Source organism: Scomber scombrus, chromosome 17, assembly GCF_963691925.1.
Source record: "Scomber scombrus chromosome 17, fScoSco1.1, whole genome shotgun sequence".
In the NCBI taxonomy this organism is placed as follows: domain Eukaryota; kingdom Metazoa; phylum Chordata; class Actinopteri; order Scombriformes; family Scombridae; genus Scomber; species Scomber scombrus.
The window spans coordinates 4,795,849-4,813,942 of NC_084986.1; the positions used below are offsets into that span (position 1 = coordinate 4,795,849).

Sequence of the window (18,094 nt, forward strand, 5' to 3'; positions counted from 1 at the left end):
TAAGAATATCACCACCGACAGATTGCATAAACTGCAGCTAATTAACACTAATCCCAATAATTAAACTTTTGTCTGTCATCTGCAGGAGTTCAAACTCACAAAATCACTTTTCTTCTTACTCATTGACTTTGAGAGTAAACTGTTGGTTTCTGTGGTTCAAAAGAAACCAACAGAGTGACGCCTCTTCTCTAGAAAAAAGCCCAACTAATCATATCATCTGTATCATATCAATATTTGGTTTAAACTAGCGTTAACAGATATTTTTTTTTTTAAGTCTAATACTTTTCATTAGAAACGAGCAGTGAACACAACACTGACATCAGCTGAAGTTGATATGTTGAACTTGTTAGAAAGCAGCTGCTTGTTTCCACATGCAGCAGTCACGGAGCAACATTATCCTTCATTTGGAGTCATGTTTCTGTCCACCTGCTGAATTCCAAGTCCAATATTCATTCTCTTTTTTTAGCTCTGTTTTTGCTTTCTAACCAACTCCTGAGGGGAATATCTGGCTCTGTAGCTGCTAAATGCTCCACTATGTTCACCAGCTAGTCTACAGCTAACTGAGTGTGTTAGCTGTGTGTTGCTGAGCAGGTAGAGTACAGCGCTGAACCGTAAAGCTGCAGCTAAAAACAATGAGCTGAGTCTCACTATGAAGCTCGGTGAAGCCGAGGGGGAGCTGCAGAGTCACTGATAATCCTTTTTGTAGCCACGACCAACACATTACACACTGACAGCTCTGACAAAATGAAGGAACATTTTTGGTTTAATCTGGGTACATCTCATCTCCGAGACGGAAATCCAAACTGTGATTTATCGACACCAAGTGATATTGAGGTCTCAGGTCTTTCTGGTATCACTTCTTTCCCCTCAGACATGAAGGAATGTGAGTTTCTGCCACAGCTACTCCCCAGCTTGTAAATTCCCTGCATAATAAATCGCTGTTAATCCCTCAGCTCCTCTGTGCCGAGGCATCATGGGATTTATGTTTTGAGGAGGTGTGTTTTTTTTACACTTACAGCCTCTCCTGGAATCGACAGCCCGCTTGGTCCTTGAGGGCCGGGCAAGCCCATGGGCCCAGGTGGTCCGAGATCTCCCCGTTGGCCCATCGGTCCCTGCGGTAAAAGAAGAAAGAGAGAAAGAAGAAAAAAGGTCACAAATGAAATGGTTTAAACACAGAAGGAATTTGTTGATATCTGGCCGGACACTTCTGCTCAAGTATGATACTGTTGCAATCTGTGGACAAAGCAACGGGAGGCGAAGAATGCTGCTGGATAACGGATCGAACCAAACCTCTCCCCCTCCTTTAATATCAGGCACAAAGAGAAAAAGCACTCATTGGATAAGTGGTATCAGATGTGCTTATTCTCTCTTCACAAGAGACTCGTACTTTAAACAATTTCTTGTTTTTATTGAGGGCAGATAACCGAGGAGTCGGATCCAGCTCAGAAAAACTGTGTCATGTCTCGGTTTGTTTTCTTTTTCCTTTCTTTCCTCCAGTGTTAAATCAAAAGGTGAAGCAGCAGGTATTTAAAGAAAGAGGATGAGTTTAGAAAAAAAAAAGAAGGAAAGGTACTTACAACAGCTCCGGCTTCTCCTCTTTCACCTCTGGGACCTTTGCTACCGGGTGCACCCTAAAGATGAAGAGGAGGAACATTTGTCATGTTAAAAAAGCAAAAAATGAGACAAGAGGAAAGACCAAAACTCCACTGTGGACAATATCTACTTTAACAAGTCTTTTAATGTCACATTCATACTTCACTTATTCCTTCAGGTAGAGATTTTAACACTTGAAACTAATCCAATAAAAACACAAGATTACATGTTAGAATAATCCTGAGCAACACAAATTATTATGATGTAGATATTCTACATTTTCCTTATTGTCAACAAACCCTTTAACCAAAAAAAACCTGCTTTTGATCTTATTTGTTTAAAGTGAGACTACTAAAATATGAAGAATACAACTCTTATGATCTTACATTTCCTGTTTCCCACACTACTTCTCCACAAGTTTACTTACTTATAGGCTGATATTGTAAAAGTACTATAGTTCTACAAGGCAAATAGTAAGCAGTAGGTTTCCTTTTTGATGCCAAACCTATTCAAAATCTCTCAAAAGTGACTAATATGATGCTTTTAAGTTAACATTTAGCTGCTGTAGAGATCAAATCTTCATCTTTCCTTAATGGTCCAAAACTTCACAGCTTCTTTAAAGTTAATAAATCACAATGGCCATTCAAGTAATATCTATTATTAGCTTCTCTACTTAACTTAAATTGTTAAAAATTACAAACTACAAACCATAAAAACAACTTTTTTAAAGAATTTGAAGATTTATTGTCTCAAGAGAAGACCCAAACAAAGATTGAATGGATCTATTATTATAGTATTATTATTGATATATATTATTAATCAGTGCCATAGACTTGCACTGAGTTCCTTTATCACCATGAACACACAAACACTGTAGTTTATTTTGACTCAATCACTACACACACCTGCCAGAAAAGCTCACTGGAGCATCAAATGTGGATTCATCCGCCGCTGAAAATAGTCCCTGACAAATAACACTAGCACTAATTTCAACTGTTTTAGTAAGATTAGATTAAAACTACAGTTCAGTATTAGTGCTAATTAGGAGCTGAGAGATTAACACACTGTTGGCTTGTTGACGATAAGCTAAACACAGAATAACAGCGGTGTTCAATAGTCGTTTACAGGAGTGTGTTTCTTTCTGAAGATGGATATAAGTGCAGTCAGAGGGGAGGAGAGGAGGACGGAGGCTCATCCATCAACTGTCAAACAGGTCGGCCCCTCAACACGCTGCACCACAGTTTACCTTTTCCCCTCCTCTTAAAAAGATTTTATGAGGCATTGCAAAGAAGTTTCCCATGGTTAATGTGCTTCAGGGCGCAATATTCCCCCATGTATAACATATAGTATATAAATAACCAGACATGGGGGGAAGGGGGGGGGGGTATGAGTAGAGATACTACAGTGGAAAAATGTTCCATTTCAAATAAAAGTCTGACGTAACTAAAATAAAGAAAACAGGTATCAGGAGTTAAATGTGCTCAGGTAGAATTTAAAGTGCTCATTATGATAAATGGTACCTGTCAGGATGTTAATTGAATAGCAAAAGCATGAAAACCCTCGTCGCTGCCATCTCTAAAAGTCAGCTGAGGGTTCAGAGGGATTTATATTCTGCTTTAATGGAAATATTTGTAAGGCTTCATGGATGAGGAGTTCTCTGCTAATATATCAGGGGAAACTTTTCCAACAGGAGTTAGTCAGGAACAGAAGTTGGAAAATAGACGTCTTATAATCAGGCCAAAGAAAATTACACTATAGATTTACAGATAGAGCCAGAAAATGAATGAAGTTCAGGTGAGTCTTACCACTGGTCCCTGAGGCCCTGGGAGCCCGTTGTTCTCTGAGATGCAGGTGCAGGAGTTTGGAAGAGATGGACACTTCAGCTCATCTCGCTGATTAAGAAGAAGAAAAGACTGGTTAGAAACAACAACAACAACAATACACAACATAAAGATAGTTACTGAGTGAATCTGAGGAGGACTGTAAGAGCCAAAAGAAATCAGATCCAAGCTTCAGCTGATTTGACTTTGGATGGAAGGGGCTGGACCGGAGTTAAACGTCTCACAGCGTTCATGTCACGTCATCAGCAGCAGATGATTCATACAGTCACGGTTCAAAACGTGAAACATTAACACAGTCTCTGATATAAACTGTGAGTGAGGCCTAATAAGGTGTCTAGAAGCAGAAAGCATCTCTAGTTTCTTTTGAGAATCATCCAAAAAAACACACTTGCTGTATCTCCGCGCTGGACGCTACATGGCGAAAGGTTCTGTACATTCGACTCTTACACAAGACAGAAATCAGAGCCAAGATCGGGATCTGCGAGGCCTTGAAGAGACGTTTTGCGGAGCTGATTCACTGACAGAAAATACCAGAGCAAATCGGTGGGAAACTTGACACAAACCCTGGGTGATTTTCCAGTAGAAAGGGGGCAAATTATCTGGTCTGGAGGTTTCAGCAAGACGATTAAATTGAGCTTTTTTCTTCTTTAAAAAAAAAAAAAAAAGTCAAACCTCAACCAGAAGAAAGGAGGAGGAGGAGGAGGGGAGGACGTTTAAGGACACCCAAGTAGGAAGATCCTTTTAAGATGGAGAGATGGGTTCTGTGTTGAGTTAAATGAATAATATCCACTGTTCATTTTAATCTGCTGCTTTAATTTGAGTAAATCATTTCCTGAGGTTTTTGGTACAACACAAACAAAGAGATGATCTGCAGCCTATAAAAGACCCTGAATACTGCGTGATTTGGGGCGGTGTCACACGAAAGTTGATGAAATCTTTGCGTGTTAATCAGAAACAATGATCCTAGATTACACTGAGAGACGTTTTCTGCATTTTCCATCCACTTTCTTTTTATGCACGTTTCAATTTTTTGCATAAAAAATTGAGTTAAGAGCTACACATTTAAAAAGAAAAAGTGTGAAAGTTGGCGTATTAATAAAAACTACAGACTCCACCGAAGAGCTGAAACATCAGATTAATGTGGATCGACTACAAGACTGTAACGTTCCTCAAATTAACACACGAAACAAACAGAAACGTCATATTTCCATCATGGTTTTCCATCATTTAAGCTTTGACTGTCGCTCTTTTAATGACGCCATCTTGCTGCGTCTTCTTATTTTGCAACAGTTTAAGGACACTTGCTGGAGAGTTAGAGCCACCAATGGTTTATCTCAGATTTGGATGGAAATGAGCATAAATTTACATTTTCTGTTGCTAATTGTCTGGAAATTGGTTTAAATGTTGTGCTAAACTTGGATGGAAACATGTTGAAAGTGGTTTTAAAACTCTAGACAGCAGTGAAAACCTTTCTTGTGTCATAAATTAAGTGTTAAAAGTCTCACAACATCACTGCTGCTACAACCTCAATCATCTATAAATCAAAAAATTAGAGTATGCCATGAAATGACGCACTTCTGCCGACATTGTGGTGACTCAGCTGTTTACGTTATTCATCAATACACACTGAAATGTGCCAAACAATGATATTTCTCTCTGTTTATTGATTACTAACATTCATTAATGTCTCTTAAGTGTGAGGATTTCCTTTTTTTCTGAGTTTTATTTAACTGTAACTTCAATAAAAATGGATGTTGTTGTTGTTGTGAAATCCTGACAGCATCTTTCAAAAGTTTTCTGACTCTTTAAAAGTAAATTAAATAACAATTTCCTACATTGGCCTTCAAAATGAGCCTCTGCGTGTTAACTGAGCTGGCGTTAAATCTGCTGGACTGTTCAAACAGAGCAGAGGAGAGGAGAGGAGAGGAGAGGAGAGGAGAGGAGAGGAGAGGAGAGGACACTGTTCTTTCAACACAAATCCATCTTATTAATGGTTTTAGTAAAAAGCTCTCGTGATTGATGTTTGACTTTATAACTTCTAATTAGAACAGACGAACCAGAATGAAGTGTCATTAGCGTTCTTGGCCTCGGCTGTTTACTCCAAACTAAATCAAATTTGTCAAATTGATGCGGTCCGAAAAGGAGCAGCTGGGAATCAAAGCGGAGGCATTAAGCTCCACATTTAGTGTGTGTTCCATTTGTAAACTCACTACTTCTTCAGGCTGGTTTTAACTTCATTAATCGGTGTCTTCCCTTTTACTTGCAGCTCTTTTTTCGACGGGAGTTTGACAGCGTTTAGTTCATCAGGTAGAAATATTCACTAAACTTTTGGAGTCAAACTCAGAGTCTGCTGCTCTGCTGCATGTTTGAATCACTGAACCAAAAAAAACTAAATTTGATCTCCTCTTAGAGCATCTTTAACATAACTAATCAAACTCTCGCTGTCTGGTTGTATATTTCCACTGAGTCCACGCTAACCGCCTCAATTCCGATCGTTTTAATTATCGTCAAGGAAACGGCCCAATCAAGCAAGCAGCTGTCCCCCGCGCTGCAGCAATTGAGATAATAATAATCTCAGAGAGTTGAATCCTTCCAACGAGTCTTGGAGACCCGCTGCTCTCAGACAAAGCTTTTCTTGTTAAGGATTCCCCCCGGAGATCTCGGCTGGGGACCGAAGCGAGAGAGCGTCAGATTGAGAAAGTCCAGCAACTAAACCACAGCGTCATGCTCTCTGTGTTGCCTTGTTGAAAAAAAACAAAAAACCTGAAATACTGTAGCTGCGGAGGATGCCAAAATATTTAACAAATCCTCTCTTTTTTAGCCACAGAGACTTGAGGAACACGAGGAGTTCATGTTTGAATCTTTAGTTCAATAGGTACTTAAACTGTAACAATCATCCTATATGTTGTTAAACTGCATGGCTCATTAATACTGATATTATACATTAATCATTTACATCAAACTATAAGGTTAATTTGTTTAAAATCAGTAAATACTTCGCATTTTTGCAAGGAAATTGAACAAAAAGGAGGATTTGATTATGAAATTAGTTCCTAATTGATTAACAGACTAATTGTTGTAGATCTAAACGTCACACATGAACATTTTAATGGTTTAATTATAACAATAAAAACAAGTAGGTTAGGGTATTATATTGCTGGACAACATGTCAGTCTTTCTGCAAAGCTGAAGTGTGTCATTAACATTAAAACACCTTATAAATGTAGCTCATCTCAAAATGATTTTTAATTTGCTGGACTTTAAAAACTACAGCTCCCATGATGCTTTGCCAACAGGCTAATGACTTAAGGACGAATCACACTGGAAGTATTTCTGTTATAATCATCCTATGTATTATAAAAATGCGTGGCTCATAGATACAGATAGTACAAACATTTACATCATGATTAGGGGTTGATTTGTTTAATATTTGCCTTTAATTTACTTTCTGAGGCTTAAATAATCTGGTTAAACTGAATTTATCTGACAGTTTGTGCACCTCAGAGTCATTTCCAGATCTTAACAATGTAGTTTGTGTGTAAAATAGATAATCTGTAGATAATCTATTCTAAAGTTTATGCTTTACATACACAACGCTGTCAAATGTATGAACCCAGATGGAGTTTTTCTGACTCTGTGTTCTGTATTATATCTCACACACTACTGTCCTTTCATCAGATGCATCAGCTGCATATCACATAATCCTTGTTTATTTATCTGATTTAAAAAAAAACAGATCTGATTCTGATTAAACATCCGCTGCGCTTTGATCCGCCGCTAAAGAAACAACTCTGACAAAGTCAAGGACTCACTCATCTGTCACGAGGCTTATTATTACTTCCACCTTAAAAAAAAAAAAAAAAGCATCTAAATGTTTGAATTATCTCCGAGGCTGCTGCACGCTTTCTTTACAAAAGAGTTTGAGGGAAACCAGGTGGTGTGATGGTTTTTCTGTGAGAAGATAAACAGCCAACGCCCCCCCGCCCCAAAAAAAAGAGGCACGAAATAAAAAATAAACACACAAACAGGAAAAATCAACACTTGGATACATTTTTGGAGGTTTCTTTTTTGGATTTCGAAGCTTAATCTCAAGGACAGTGTGTATAAAATTAAAATGTGCTTTGTTTTTCCAAATCTGCCTCCCGTATCAAGATGATCTAACTATGGCCACAAGCGATGGGTTCAAGCATTTCTTTAACTGTCAGGTTACAAAACAAGACGTGCATTGGAAGCATATGTCTAATCAGGCTACGAAAATCAACAAACTTTTACTTCTTACTTCATTTTTGCCAATAATTTAGATTTTTTTTTGTTTAGGGCAGAGTTCAAAAATTATATCAGAGAAGAAAATCTTTAGTCGACAGGCCAAAAAAAACTCCATTTATTTAATAGATTTCAGAGCAGATGAGATGCTCCTCACAGAAGTTGATTATCTGGATGCTAACGTAGAAACTAAAGCCAAGTTGTGATCATAATGCAACTGTTGTTTATGTGTTTTAAAGCAGGGATAATCTAGAGGAGCCTAAAGCAACGTATGTGGCGTTAAAAAGGCTCTCAGGTGGAGGTGGAGGGGGAGGTGGAGGGGGGGGGGTTCCCTTACCATAGATGGGAGGTCACAACATCTGTCCCTGCTGGTCCAGGCCAAGCTGCAGACAATATCAAACATCTGGAGCTGGAACTGTAGAGAGAGAGAGAGAGAGAGAGAGAAAGAGAGAGGGGGGGGGGGGGTGGATCAAAACACGGAAATGGTGTTGTGGTACATGTGTCTCTGATACGCCCTTCACAGCTCCCAGAAGACAAATAGAAAAACAGCAGAGAATGCAGCGCAGCCGAGTCCCATCAGACCCGACAAGAAAGGAAACGTCTCATATTGCAGCCATGTGGACGGTCGAACATACAGACGCTGATCCACTGTCAAATCTGTCCATCACTAAATACAACCTCTCATATCTGATAGAGAAGCTCAGAATCTGAATGTTTTGGGAGGGAGTTTGGTAGAGCTGCAACATAAATATAGGGGGGGGACCTTTATATATTCACTTATTTACACTCACTGTCAAACTCTTATCATACAAATGCACATTGAGCTCAATCCAAACATGTTCAGTTTACTATCATTTGTAATTTATTATTTTTAAAGCCTCAATTCATCACTTTTGAGAAGCTGGAAAAAGGAAATATTTGGCTTTTTTTGCTTAATAATTGACCAAAAGGAGCATTTTATCATCATATTAGTTGCTAATTGATTAATAGACTAATAAATGTCACACATGAACATTTTAATGGTTTAATCACTACAATAAAACAAGAAGTAAAGAGATATAAGATTTCTGGAAACCTGAAGTCTGTCATATCTATATCTAGCTTTAATAAACTACAGCTCCCATGATGCTTTGGGGCAGGCTAATGACTTAAGGGTGAACCACAGTGGAAGTATTTCTTTTGTAGTGTTTCTGGAGCAGATACTGTACATTTAATATTTTAATAAATGTGCCAAATGTTCCACACAGAGATCAGGAAGATGCACATGTGATGCTGTATTTATAATAAGTTATTAACTATATCTATAATGAGAACATGTTCATTTTACTTTGTTTAGCACTACTAGCTCCTTTCTAACACTGCAGACTTCATGCTAAACTTGCTTTTATTTTTGACATTTTTTACAGTGTTGACATTACATTCTGTAAGAAATTAAGTTACTAATTCTTAAAAATAAATCTAAAATGTTGCTCCTGCTTCAGACAGTGATGAACTGGAACATAATTTTAATTCAATGATATTATTAAACACTACACTGGTTCGGCTCTTTTGTGGTTTTGCACAGTTGAAATTAATTCCTTTTCCTTTTTTATGTTACAGTTGTTGAGTATTGAGGGTTTTTTTTGTATTTGTGAACTGCCAAACATAATACAGCTCCAGGCAATAACAGATCATTTAAGCATTAAAATGAAGTCTAAATTAAAGTAAAATACAGTTTAAATCTTTGTCCAATTACACTTTAATCTCCCCCCTCCCTCCTCTCATGTGTGTTTAAGTGCTTCAGGATCAGAGTTCACTTACTGTCGCTGATTCTCCCTTGGAGCCGATGGACTTGGACATCTTGCCGAGAACCTGGTAGCCATCGCTGGATGTGTTCCCCGCGGCCTTGATCGGCTTCTCAGCCACTTCTTGGCAATCGATGTTGAGTTTGACGGCGGTGGATGAAACCAGGATATGGAGCTTCAGAAGGAAAGAAAAAAAAAGAAAAGAAAGAAGAATAGTTTTTTATTGGCACATTCTTTGTTCTACGACCAAGTCTTGTGTCTGGTTTTTATCCTGATGGCCTGCGAATTATTAGGTCAAGCCGAGTCTGGTGGTGGGGCCTGCTGCTGCAACTTGGGGTGTATGCTATGCGCTCGCTCCGTCTCTGCTGTAGTTCTGTTTATTAAAAAACTGCAGGAATGTCAGAGCTCACACAGGGGGGAAAACCAGCGCTTCCTTTTCAATCCATTCATTCATTCATACAGGAGAAGAAAAAGAAGAAGAAGAAGAAGAAGGAGCAACACTGCTGCAGAAAGAAGGAAATTAAAGTTTGGATCCAATGATGGACTCGTGCCCATGAAGAACTCCTTCCTGTTGCTTCCCTGCATGTATGAGTGATCAGGAGAATTTAATCTTGTTTACTTTCTTAGGTCATTTTCCATGTTGTTGTACCTATTTAAGATGCCAAATGCCCTAAAAACTACAATTTTTATGACCACTGCTTTTATTTTCCGGATAACAGGGCATTTTAAAGTGGTTACTTCATGACATGCCAGTAGTTTGATGTCAAAAATTCCAACCAGAAGACTTCTAAAGGATCTGTTTGCTCTGTTTGACCACATCTCATAGATTCCCCCTCCGTCTTTACCCCCTCCCAGATTCAGCTGGAAGTGCATCACATTTTGGAAGCCGTATCGCCCCGAATTCCCTTCCTTCCACCTCATTGGAAGACACGTTTTTAAGGCAAAGCATCAACTGTAAAATAACTGAGGCAGCAGGGGATTTGTCTCCGTTATACACACAACACCACAGAGTATTTCGTCTCGCTCAGATCTCCCTCGCCACATCTCCTCATGATGTCATCCTGCGGTAAGCCATGAGTGCTGCCTTTACAATAACTTTTCCTCAGCGCTGGCCCCTCGAGGCCGGCTGTAAAGAGGCTGCTTGTGGTCGATCGGTGTCCACGGAAATGCACGGGCACGTTCAGTGTCGGAAACTCTGACACGTCCAAGAAAAACTTTCAGGGTGGGGGGGCTGTTTCCATTTGCGCTTTAGATTTCAGGCATTTATCTAAAGATAAGCAGCTTTCAGTAAGTCAGCAGGTACCGGTGAAGGTTAAGTGAATCGCTCTCAACACTCAAACAAGATAAACTCAACTGTGTGGACACTGGAGTTTAAGAGATATGAGTTTTAAAAGCCAGTAACAACACTGATAGGGTTACGCTCAAGCTGCCAATGATTTCAAGCCAAAAAAATTCCTAAAAATGAAAGTATTCAGCGTCTCGCTCCGATTTTTATTCCTGTCAGGCTGGAAAATCCTCCTGAGATTTAAAGGAAACTCTGATACACTGTTCCTGTAACCGGGAATTAAGTCATTAAAAACAGCAAACTGATGTATTGGTTTCATTCTTCTGGATAAGATCAACTATTACTGGTATCAAATCTGCCAAAATAAAGCCAGTGCAGATAAAATACTTTCATTTAGACTCCTGAACACAGAACTTCATTCATTTTTTTTCCCCCCACAGGACCGAGCTGTTCTTTCAGCCTCGAGAGAAAACTCTTCAGGGATCTTGATTTGATCAAATGTCACATGTCGGCTTGAACTTCTGTATGTGTGAACAAGACACAACTAATAAAAGGAAGAAAATGAGAGTGACTGAACTTCCTCCCACGTCCTCGTTCCTAATAAAAAATGGACTTGATTACAACTTGTGTTTTACAGGCTCCTCTGGAATGCACCTTTAACCATTCATACTGGTGTCTGAACAACAGGCCGTTACTACGACGACGTTTACTTAAGTAGAGACAAAACGGTCATTACTGCGACGTTTCCTTTGACTTTGGGTCAGTAGGACACAGTTTGACACTTTCTCTCTCTTCTCTCCTTTGATAGAAACTCTGAGAGGAGAAGTTGACGCTATAATACGACTAGTTTCTCTCTTCGGGTTAAAGAAGGAGGCCGGTGACCAAATGCTTCATCCGTGGAGCCGCTTGGTGTCCAACAGGTCAGCTTCCAGGTATAAATGTGTTAAAATGTGAGAGGCAAAGCTCCCTAAGAACCTGCCCTGGATATGAATAAAGAAGAAAAATCCATACAAATCCAAAGGGTCGAAGGTCTAAAGCTGAGTGTTACTGCAGGTGTTTATGTTGGACGGCATCCGAAATACCTTTAACCTGTTCAAGCTGAGCAGTGTTTTAATTTAGAGATATTCTAGTGTTCAGTTTCCTAAAATGATGATTGTTTTAACAGAAGAAAAACAAATTAAATATGCATAAACTATCTCATTTCATAGAGCACTGCAGATTTTGTGCTTCTTGTCTTTCAGTTACTGCAGTCAGGTAGAAACCTTTCATAATTATACTGGACGACATGATGAGTTAATCTCATGAGAGGAGATATTATCTGTCTTAACTTATTTCAAACTGAACTAAATTTCAACTCTAACTTTTCATCCGTCTTTCCTTTTTCACGTTGACCTCTCGTCTCTCTTTACGAGCTCTCTCTTATACAAACAACCGTAAATTACCGAGTTTTTCCTAAATTTCAAACATGCTCCCCGCATATATCCTTCTCCTGTTTGATCAGATGTCTCCAAGATGTTCCCATTAATCAGAGAGCATTTTTATTTCCTATCTCTTGTTTTTTGGTTAGGGTTTTTTTTTTTTTTTTTGGCGTCTCAGCAGAAAACAGTTACTGGCAGGACTGTTAATCTGTTTCTCTGCAGTTGGCGCAGAGATGATCCAGTGATGGGTTAGGGAGGATCTTCACTTGCTCACATAATCCCCTTTTCAATCCCATCGGAACAGCGAGATGCTCAGAAACCTTTCAGTCACACAACAGCTCTGACTGTTTGACTGATCTGTGCTATTAAAGCGCATGTGAGGGAGGATTTCGGAGATCCATCGGCTGCTGAATTAGCTGGTTGGTGAGATGCTGCGAGGGGAAAAGGATTAGCAGAGGCAGACGTGGCGATGTGGTGAACTCTGACGTCTTTACGAATCTAGAAAAACAACGGATCTAAACGTCAATCTCACAGGGACGTTGCGGCCAAGGTTTCTAAATCAACTTCGATGCGCCAACAGCAAGTTCACGACGTTCCAGCGAGCTGTGGGGGGGGGGGCACCAGTTCTACGACTGACAAGCTTTTAAATCCTAAAGTTCACAAAATGATTCCTCAGTGAGCGAGCCTCAGAGGTTCCTCCCCCTTGACATGCATAAGTCCACCTTGCAACAGTACCCTTGAGCAAGACACTGAAATCCTGGCAGCTAGCAGGTTTATGGCCGAGCCTGACCTCTGACCTCCCAGTGGAGGGAGAGAGGAGGCAGGGAAAAAATAGAAGAATTTCACCCTCAGGGATCAATTCTACATCACTTTCTCTTTTTAATCACTTCTGACATCATTAAGCCAGAGAATCTGAAGTTCCCAAGAATTTTATCACATCTGAAACAAAGATGTCAGGGAGTCTGTCCAGTACAAACTCCTTCTGAAAAAGCTTTAATTGTATTTTAAGCTGTCTGGATGAATTTAAATCCCACCTGGATTTCACAAATCACCATTCTCATGTCAAGAAAATCTGCTCAAATGTCCCTGTTTAGACTCTCCAACCGTCTCAGTTTCTCGCTGCCTGAGGGAGGAGAGAAGGCGCGGACGAAAAGACGTAGATAAAAGGAGATAAAGACATTCTACATGAAGGGTAAATTATGGCTGAAACAGCCCAGAGGAGCAGTATTATTGAGGGGCAGCTGTCACACCGTGCAGCAGGTAATCTAAATCACTGACAGCCTCCACTATTTTCACAAATTGTTGGACGAGAGGCAGGCTTTAACGCCTCCATGCAGATGTTGATGTTTCGGCCCGAGCTCGGCAGGTCGCGCCCTGCAGCAGACGCAGCGCACAGAGGCATGCTGGGAGGTAAAACCACAGAGCGACAAGAATTCCCCTGCGGTCTGCTACCAGAGGCAAAAGAGGCAAGACCGAGCGCCTGCCTTCCAAAACTCCTGAGCGGAGAGGGGGAGACGGGGGAGAGGGGGGGGCAGACTGTTGGGAGAGATGGATGTGGGAGAAGCCCCGCCCCCCTGCTGGCGCTCCTCAGCCCCTCTGATGTAATTGTTTAATAGCAATAGCAGTGACCCAATATTTTCCAGGCGAGCACGCCAGCAGGGACTGAAGTGCATTTTTTAACAGTCTCCCCCGTTTTAGAAGAGCTTATGGATCCTTCTGAAACTTTATGATATTGTATACGGCTGTCTTTACCCCCCGACAGTCTGTGTAGTGTCGCTATCAGCACCACAGCTCTGCTCTCCACTACAATATAAAACATATTCCCTCTGCTCGGAAACTGTCCTCAACCTTCTTCCACTCCACTACACATTTTGGAGCAAAAACGCTTGAAAAGGTCCAAATTAAATACAGAAATGAAAAGTTCTGTTGGTTATCATCCACAGTGACTTTATGCATAAATCAGATCTTTTCAAGACAGGATATCTTCCAAGGTTTGGTGTAAAAAGTGTCAAAAACACTTGAGGTGATACAGAAACAGAGCAGAAGGTCTTTGAAGTCGGTGAAAAATGAGAAATTAAATGCTTGTGTCTGCTTGGGAAGTACGGAGCTGTAAACTATACACCAGTAAATACCTGACAAAGTATGACAATCCTACAGTGTTTTATCCATGAAAAGGTCCAGGTGGATTTGGAGACTCCATATTTTTTTGTAAGCATGAAATCTTCCTGATTACAGCAAGAAAGAAAAAAACAGAAGAAAGGAGCAGAGGAACAAGTAGTGGACTCTGGTTCTGTAGCAGAGTGAGATTTGAGGTTGAAGCCAAAGTTTCACTGCAGAGTTTTTTGCTCTTTGTCACATCAGGCCAAAGAAAAGAAAAGAAAAAAGAAAGACAGAAAGAAAAGACGGCTTGTTTCATAACTGCAGCACAAGACACAGTCTGTGCTTCTTGCAGTAGTGCAACACAACTGTGCTGCCATAAATCTCAAGTGACCATGCTGCTCTAATAAAGATAGAAATCTAATGTAATCATTGTTTTACTTTAACAGGGACACATCAGTCACAGAGCTTGCATGACAAAAGGATAAAAGTGCTATCATCAACTGTCATGTTTTGTCTGAAGATGCAACCAGAGAACTAATCAATGATTGACTTATTGTTTTATCTCTAAAATAAAATCCAACATGGTGCTTTGATGACATTTCTGAGGATATTTCCAGATTCGTCTCTTTGCTGCTTGACTCTTATCTTTTTGGCCATCGTCGTCATTTTCAAAAGGAAACCTCGTATCCATCTGAAACCATAACGACATAATTTAAATTGCGTTTAGGTGAACTACGAGGTCTCACTTTATGAAATAACTAAGAACATATTTTCCTGTGCAATGACTGAACTATTCCTCATGTTGGCAGATTCTTTGCAGAGTCCAGTAATCTCTTCTAAAACAGTGTTTTCAGATGACCAAGCCGGCTTTTCAAAGTCTGGGTCATATCAGTGACTCCACTTAATCACATTAAAGTCTCAAATGAAAAAAAAAAAAACAATCATCTAAGAGGTAGAAGTAAGAGCAGCTGATGCACCTGCACCCTTTCTTTCAAACGGGCCTTTAAAGAGTCTTTTAACTCTTAAATGTCACGTAACAATAAGTCAAAAAACGCCACAACTGCAGCTCCGCCTCTGCCTTGATATTCAAACCCAAACCACTTCAACATGACTCAGACTGTCTATTGATGAATTTATAACATCCAGAAGATGCAGATTACTGCCTCCATCAGTCATTTAAAAGGGTCTGAATTATGTGTAATCATTAAAAAAAAACAAAAAAAAAAACACACAGCCTCAGTTTGCAGCATCGCTCAGCTCTGCGTTTTTACAACCTGCAGAGGACCATCTGTTTGTGCGAGCCGACATAACTCTTCAGGAACACGTCTGTAGTTGCATGTGAGGTGCTCTGCCTGTAATATACAACACATTTGGAATTTGAGGCATCTGCAATGTCTGTATGACCTCGGGACGTCCAGCAAGAACAAAGCGGAGTGATATGATGGATGTGTCATGCCTCAGTCACGCCTGGAACCAAATAGTGTTATATAATCCAACCATTAAAAGACATATTTTGACATTCGGGCGTGTTCTGCTCAACTTAAATATGACTGAAACATTTAAATACACATATGGATTCAGCAATGCTCACACAAATGCTGCCACACTGGAAAATAAACGTAGATTTTTAAATACGCCTGTAGTGTGTTTAGTCTGCTGTCTGAGCATCTTTTTCTGCACAATACATAGCGATAGAGAAGGTTTGTCAGTTTCCGTCTCCGCTCGTGCTGTGTTTACCTTGTGGAAGCTTCCATGGAACATCTTCTTCACTTTATCGCCGTCGAATGTGACCCTTTGGATCTCGCCGCGCTCGTCTTTGTTGTAGAATGACACAGTCTGGCTGGAGGCTGAGCAGAGAGAGAGAGAGAGAGAACAGATATTACACATTGCTCTCCTTATTAGTAGGTAGTAGTAGTAGTAGTAGTATTCGGGTCCCAAATTCAAAGAGGAAGGCCTTAAGAGGGAATTTGTGACTCAGTTGGTTGATCTAAGAGTGTAAAGTTTTTAGTCTTAGTCATAAAAGCATGCAAAATTGTGGTGATGTCAGAGATCATTTCTTCTTTATGAGCTCAAAGGTAATAATTCAAATGTGGAAAAATGATGAAAGGAACAAACAGGAGCTACTGATCTGATTCTCATGCAGTTTTTTTGCAATTGTCTGCAATGTAAAGACATTTAATGAACCCTAACTCTAACCCTAAGCTTTATTTGCCAACTGTTTCAGAGGTCCGTTAAAACTTGATGTCTGCATCTCTGACTTGAAGGAAATGTAAGCAGGCACAATGAAAGGACAAAAGTCTTTTCTGCCTTTTTAACCAATCTTATGTTTGAAATACTTGGGATTGTAGTACTTGATGCCCTTAAATAATGTGAGTGAGTTGTATATATTGCAAAAAAAAAGATGGCATGTGCACATCCTATACCATATGTTTAAGTCAGGTGCAGGACAACAGATGAAATAACGGAGGGAAAAAAAGTTCGATAGCTTCTCATTGTGCACGTCCTTCTCTACAAATAAACCCGATGTGAGCAGGATTTAAATTTATAAACTTGAAACCACAAAGATTAATCAAGAGTGACAGAGCGTTAAAAGCTCGTAGTCTCCAAAACACTTCAAGCTGGGACTAACCCAGAGCCAGAGAAAACATAACACACCTGTTTTTCACAGTAGGAACCCTGATGATGAGTAAATTGATCTTTGAAACTGCACTTTGCACTTTAAAAACTAACAAAAATGTGTAATTGAAGGTTAAAAGTTCTTCTGTTATGCATCTTTAATATATCATGGATAATTCTGGCCTCATTTTTTGTCGTGCAACTTATTGTGTCATTTCTATGCAGACGATATGGCATTATATATTTCTGTTTAATCTACTTATTCTTGTAGTTTTGCTGCCCTAGAAGTTTTGATGATATTAAGAAATTGGATCTCTAGCTTAAGAAGGATAAGACCAAGACTATTATATATTTGCCTGATCCAGCCTGACAATTTAATTTAATGGAAAACATGATTTCATGCCAACCGATACAAAGCAATCTACCAGAAATTTGGGAGTTATTCATGATTCAAATTAGAACTTTGAAAACAAAGTACAAAAGATTTATTCAGTCTTGTTTTTAATCAGTTGAGAAGCAAATGAGAAGGAAAATCTGTTGGCATGGAGAAAGCTAGCAAAGCCTTTATTTCAAATTGCCTGGATTACTGCAATTCTCTCTATTCTGCACAAAACTGTCTTTATTAGTCCAAAATGCAGATTTCTGAGCTTTTAACTGACCCAGAAGAGAGAACACACAACGCCAACTTTAGCATCTCTTCATTGGCTTCCCATTAGATCCAGAATATAAAATAGTGTTAATTACTTGCACAGCGTTAAATGGATTAGCTCCAAGATACATCGCTGGTGTATATATACAAGAGTGCACACTTAACTCAGCAGAAAAAAGCTCTTCCTGCAGTTCCTGAGTCTACACTTGCATCCAAAGCTGCCTGTGAATTTGCTGTTCTGGCACCTAAACTAGTGAATGAATGTGGTGTTTACAACCTGTGCAGCTACTTCTGTCTTTTCTGTTAAACATCCGCTGACAACATGTCTTTTAATACTGCTTTTTTTTACTCTTGACAATAATAGATTTTTTTTTAAATTGATCTGGTTTTACTTTTTAAAGCAAGCTGTTTCATGAAATGTGCCGTACAAATAAAGTTAGTATTAATAGTTATATCATGCTCCCCCTAGTTCCAATTTAATGATGCAGAGTTTCTTTTTTCTGTAGATGATCTGAACCTCGGTGTCGTCCAAGAACCAGAACAAG

General features: G+C 39.6%; 1 protein-coding gene across 1 annotated transcript in view; it reads right to left on the minus strand.

The window, feature by feature from the left end:
* col12a1b (collagen, type XII, alpha 1b) overlaps positions 1 to 18,094 on the minus strand; it is a 158,413-nt gene that overhangs the window by 16,526 nt on the left and 123,793 nt on the right. Inside the window, exons 61-66 of the mRNA XM_062436907.1 lie at positions 16,022 to 16,131; positions 9,498 to 9,656; positions 8,035 to 8,112; positions 3,399 to 3,485; positions 1,578 to 1,631; positions 1,017 to 1,112 (exon numbers count right to left, since the gene is read on the minus strand). Of these exons, the coding sequence (XP_062292891.1) occupies positions 1,017 to 1,112; positions 1,578 to 1,631; positions 3,399 to 3,485; positions 8,035 to 8,112; positions 9,498 to 9,656; positions 16,022 to 16,131 (584 nt within the window). The remainder of the gene's footprint in view (positions 1 to 1,016; positions 1,113 to 1,577; positions 1,632 to 3,398; positions 3,486 to 8,034; positions 8,113 to 9,497; positions 9,657 to 16,021; positions 16,132 to 18,094) is intronic.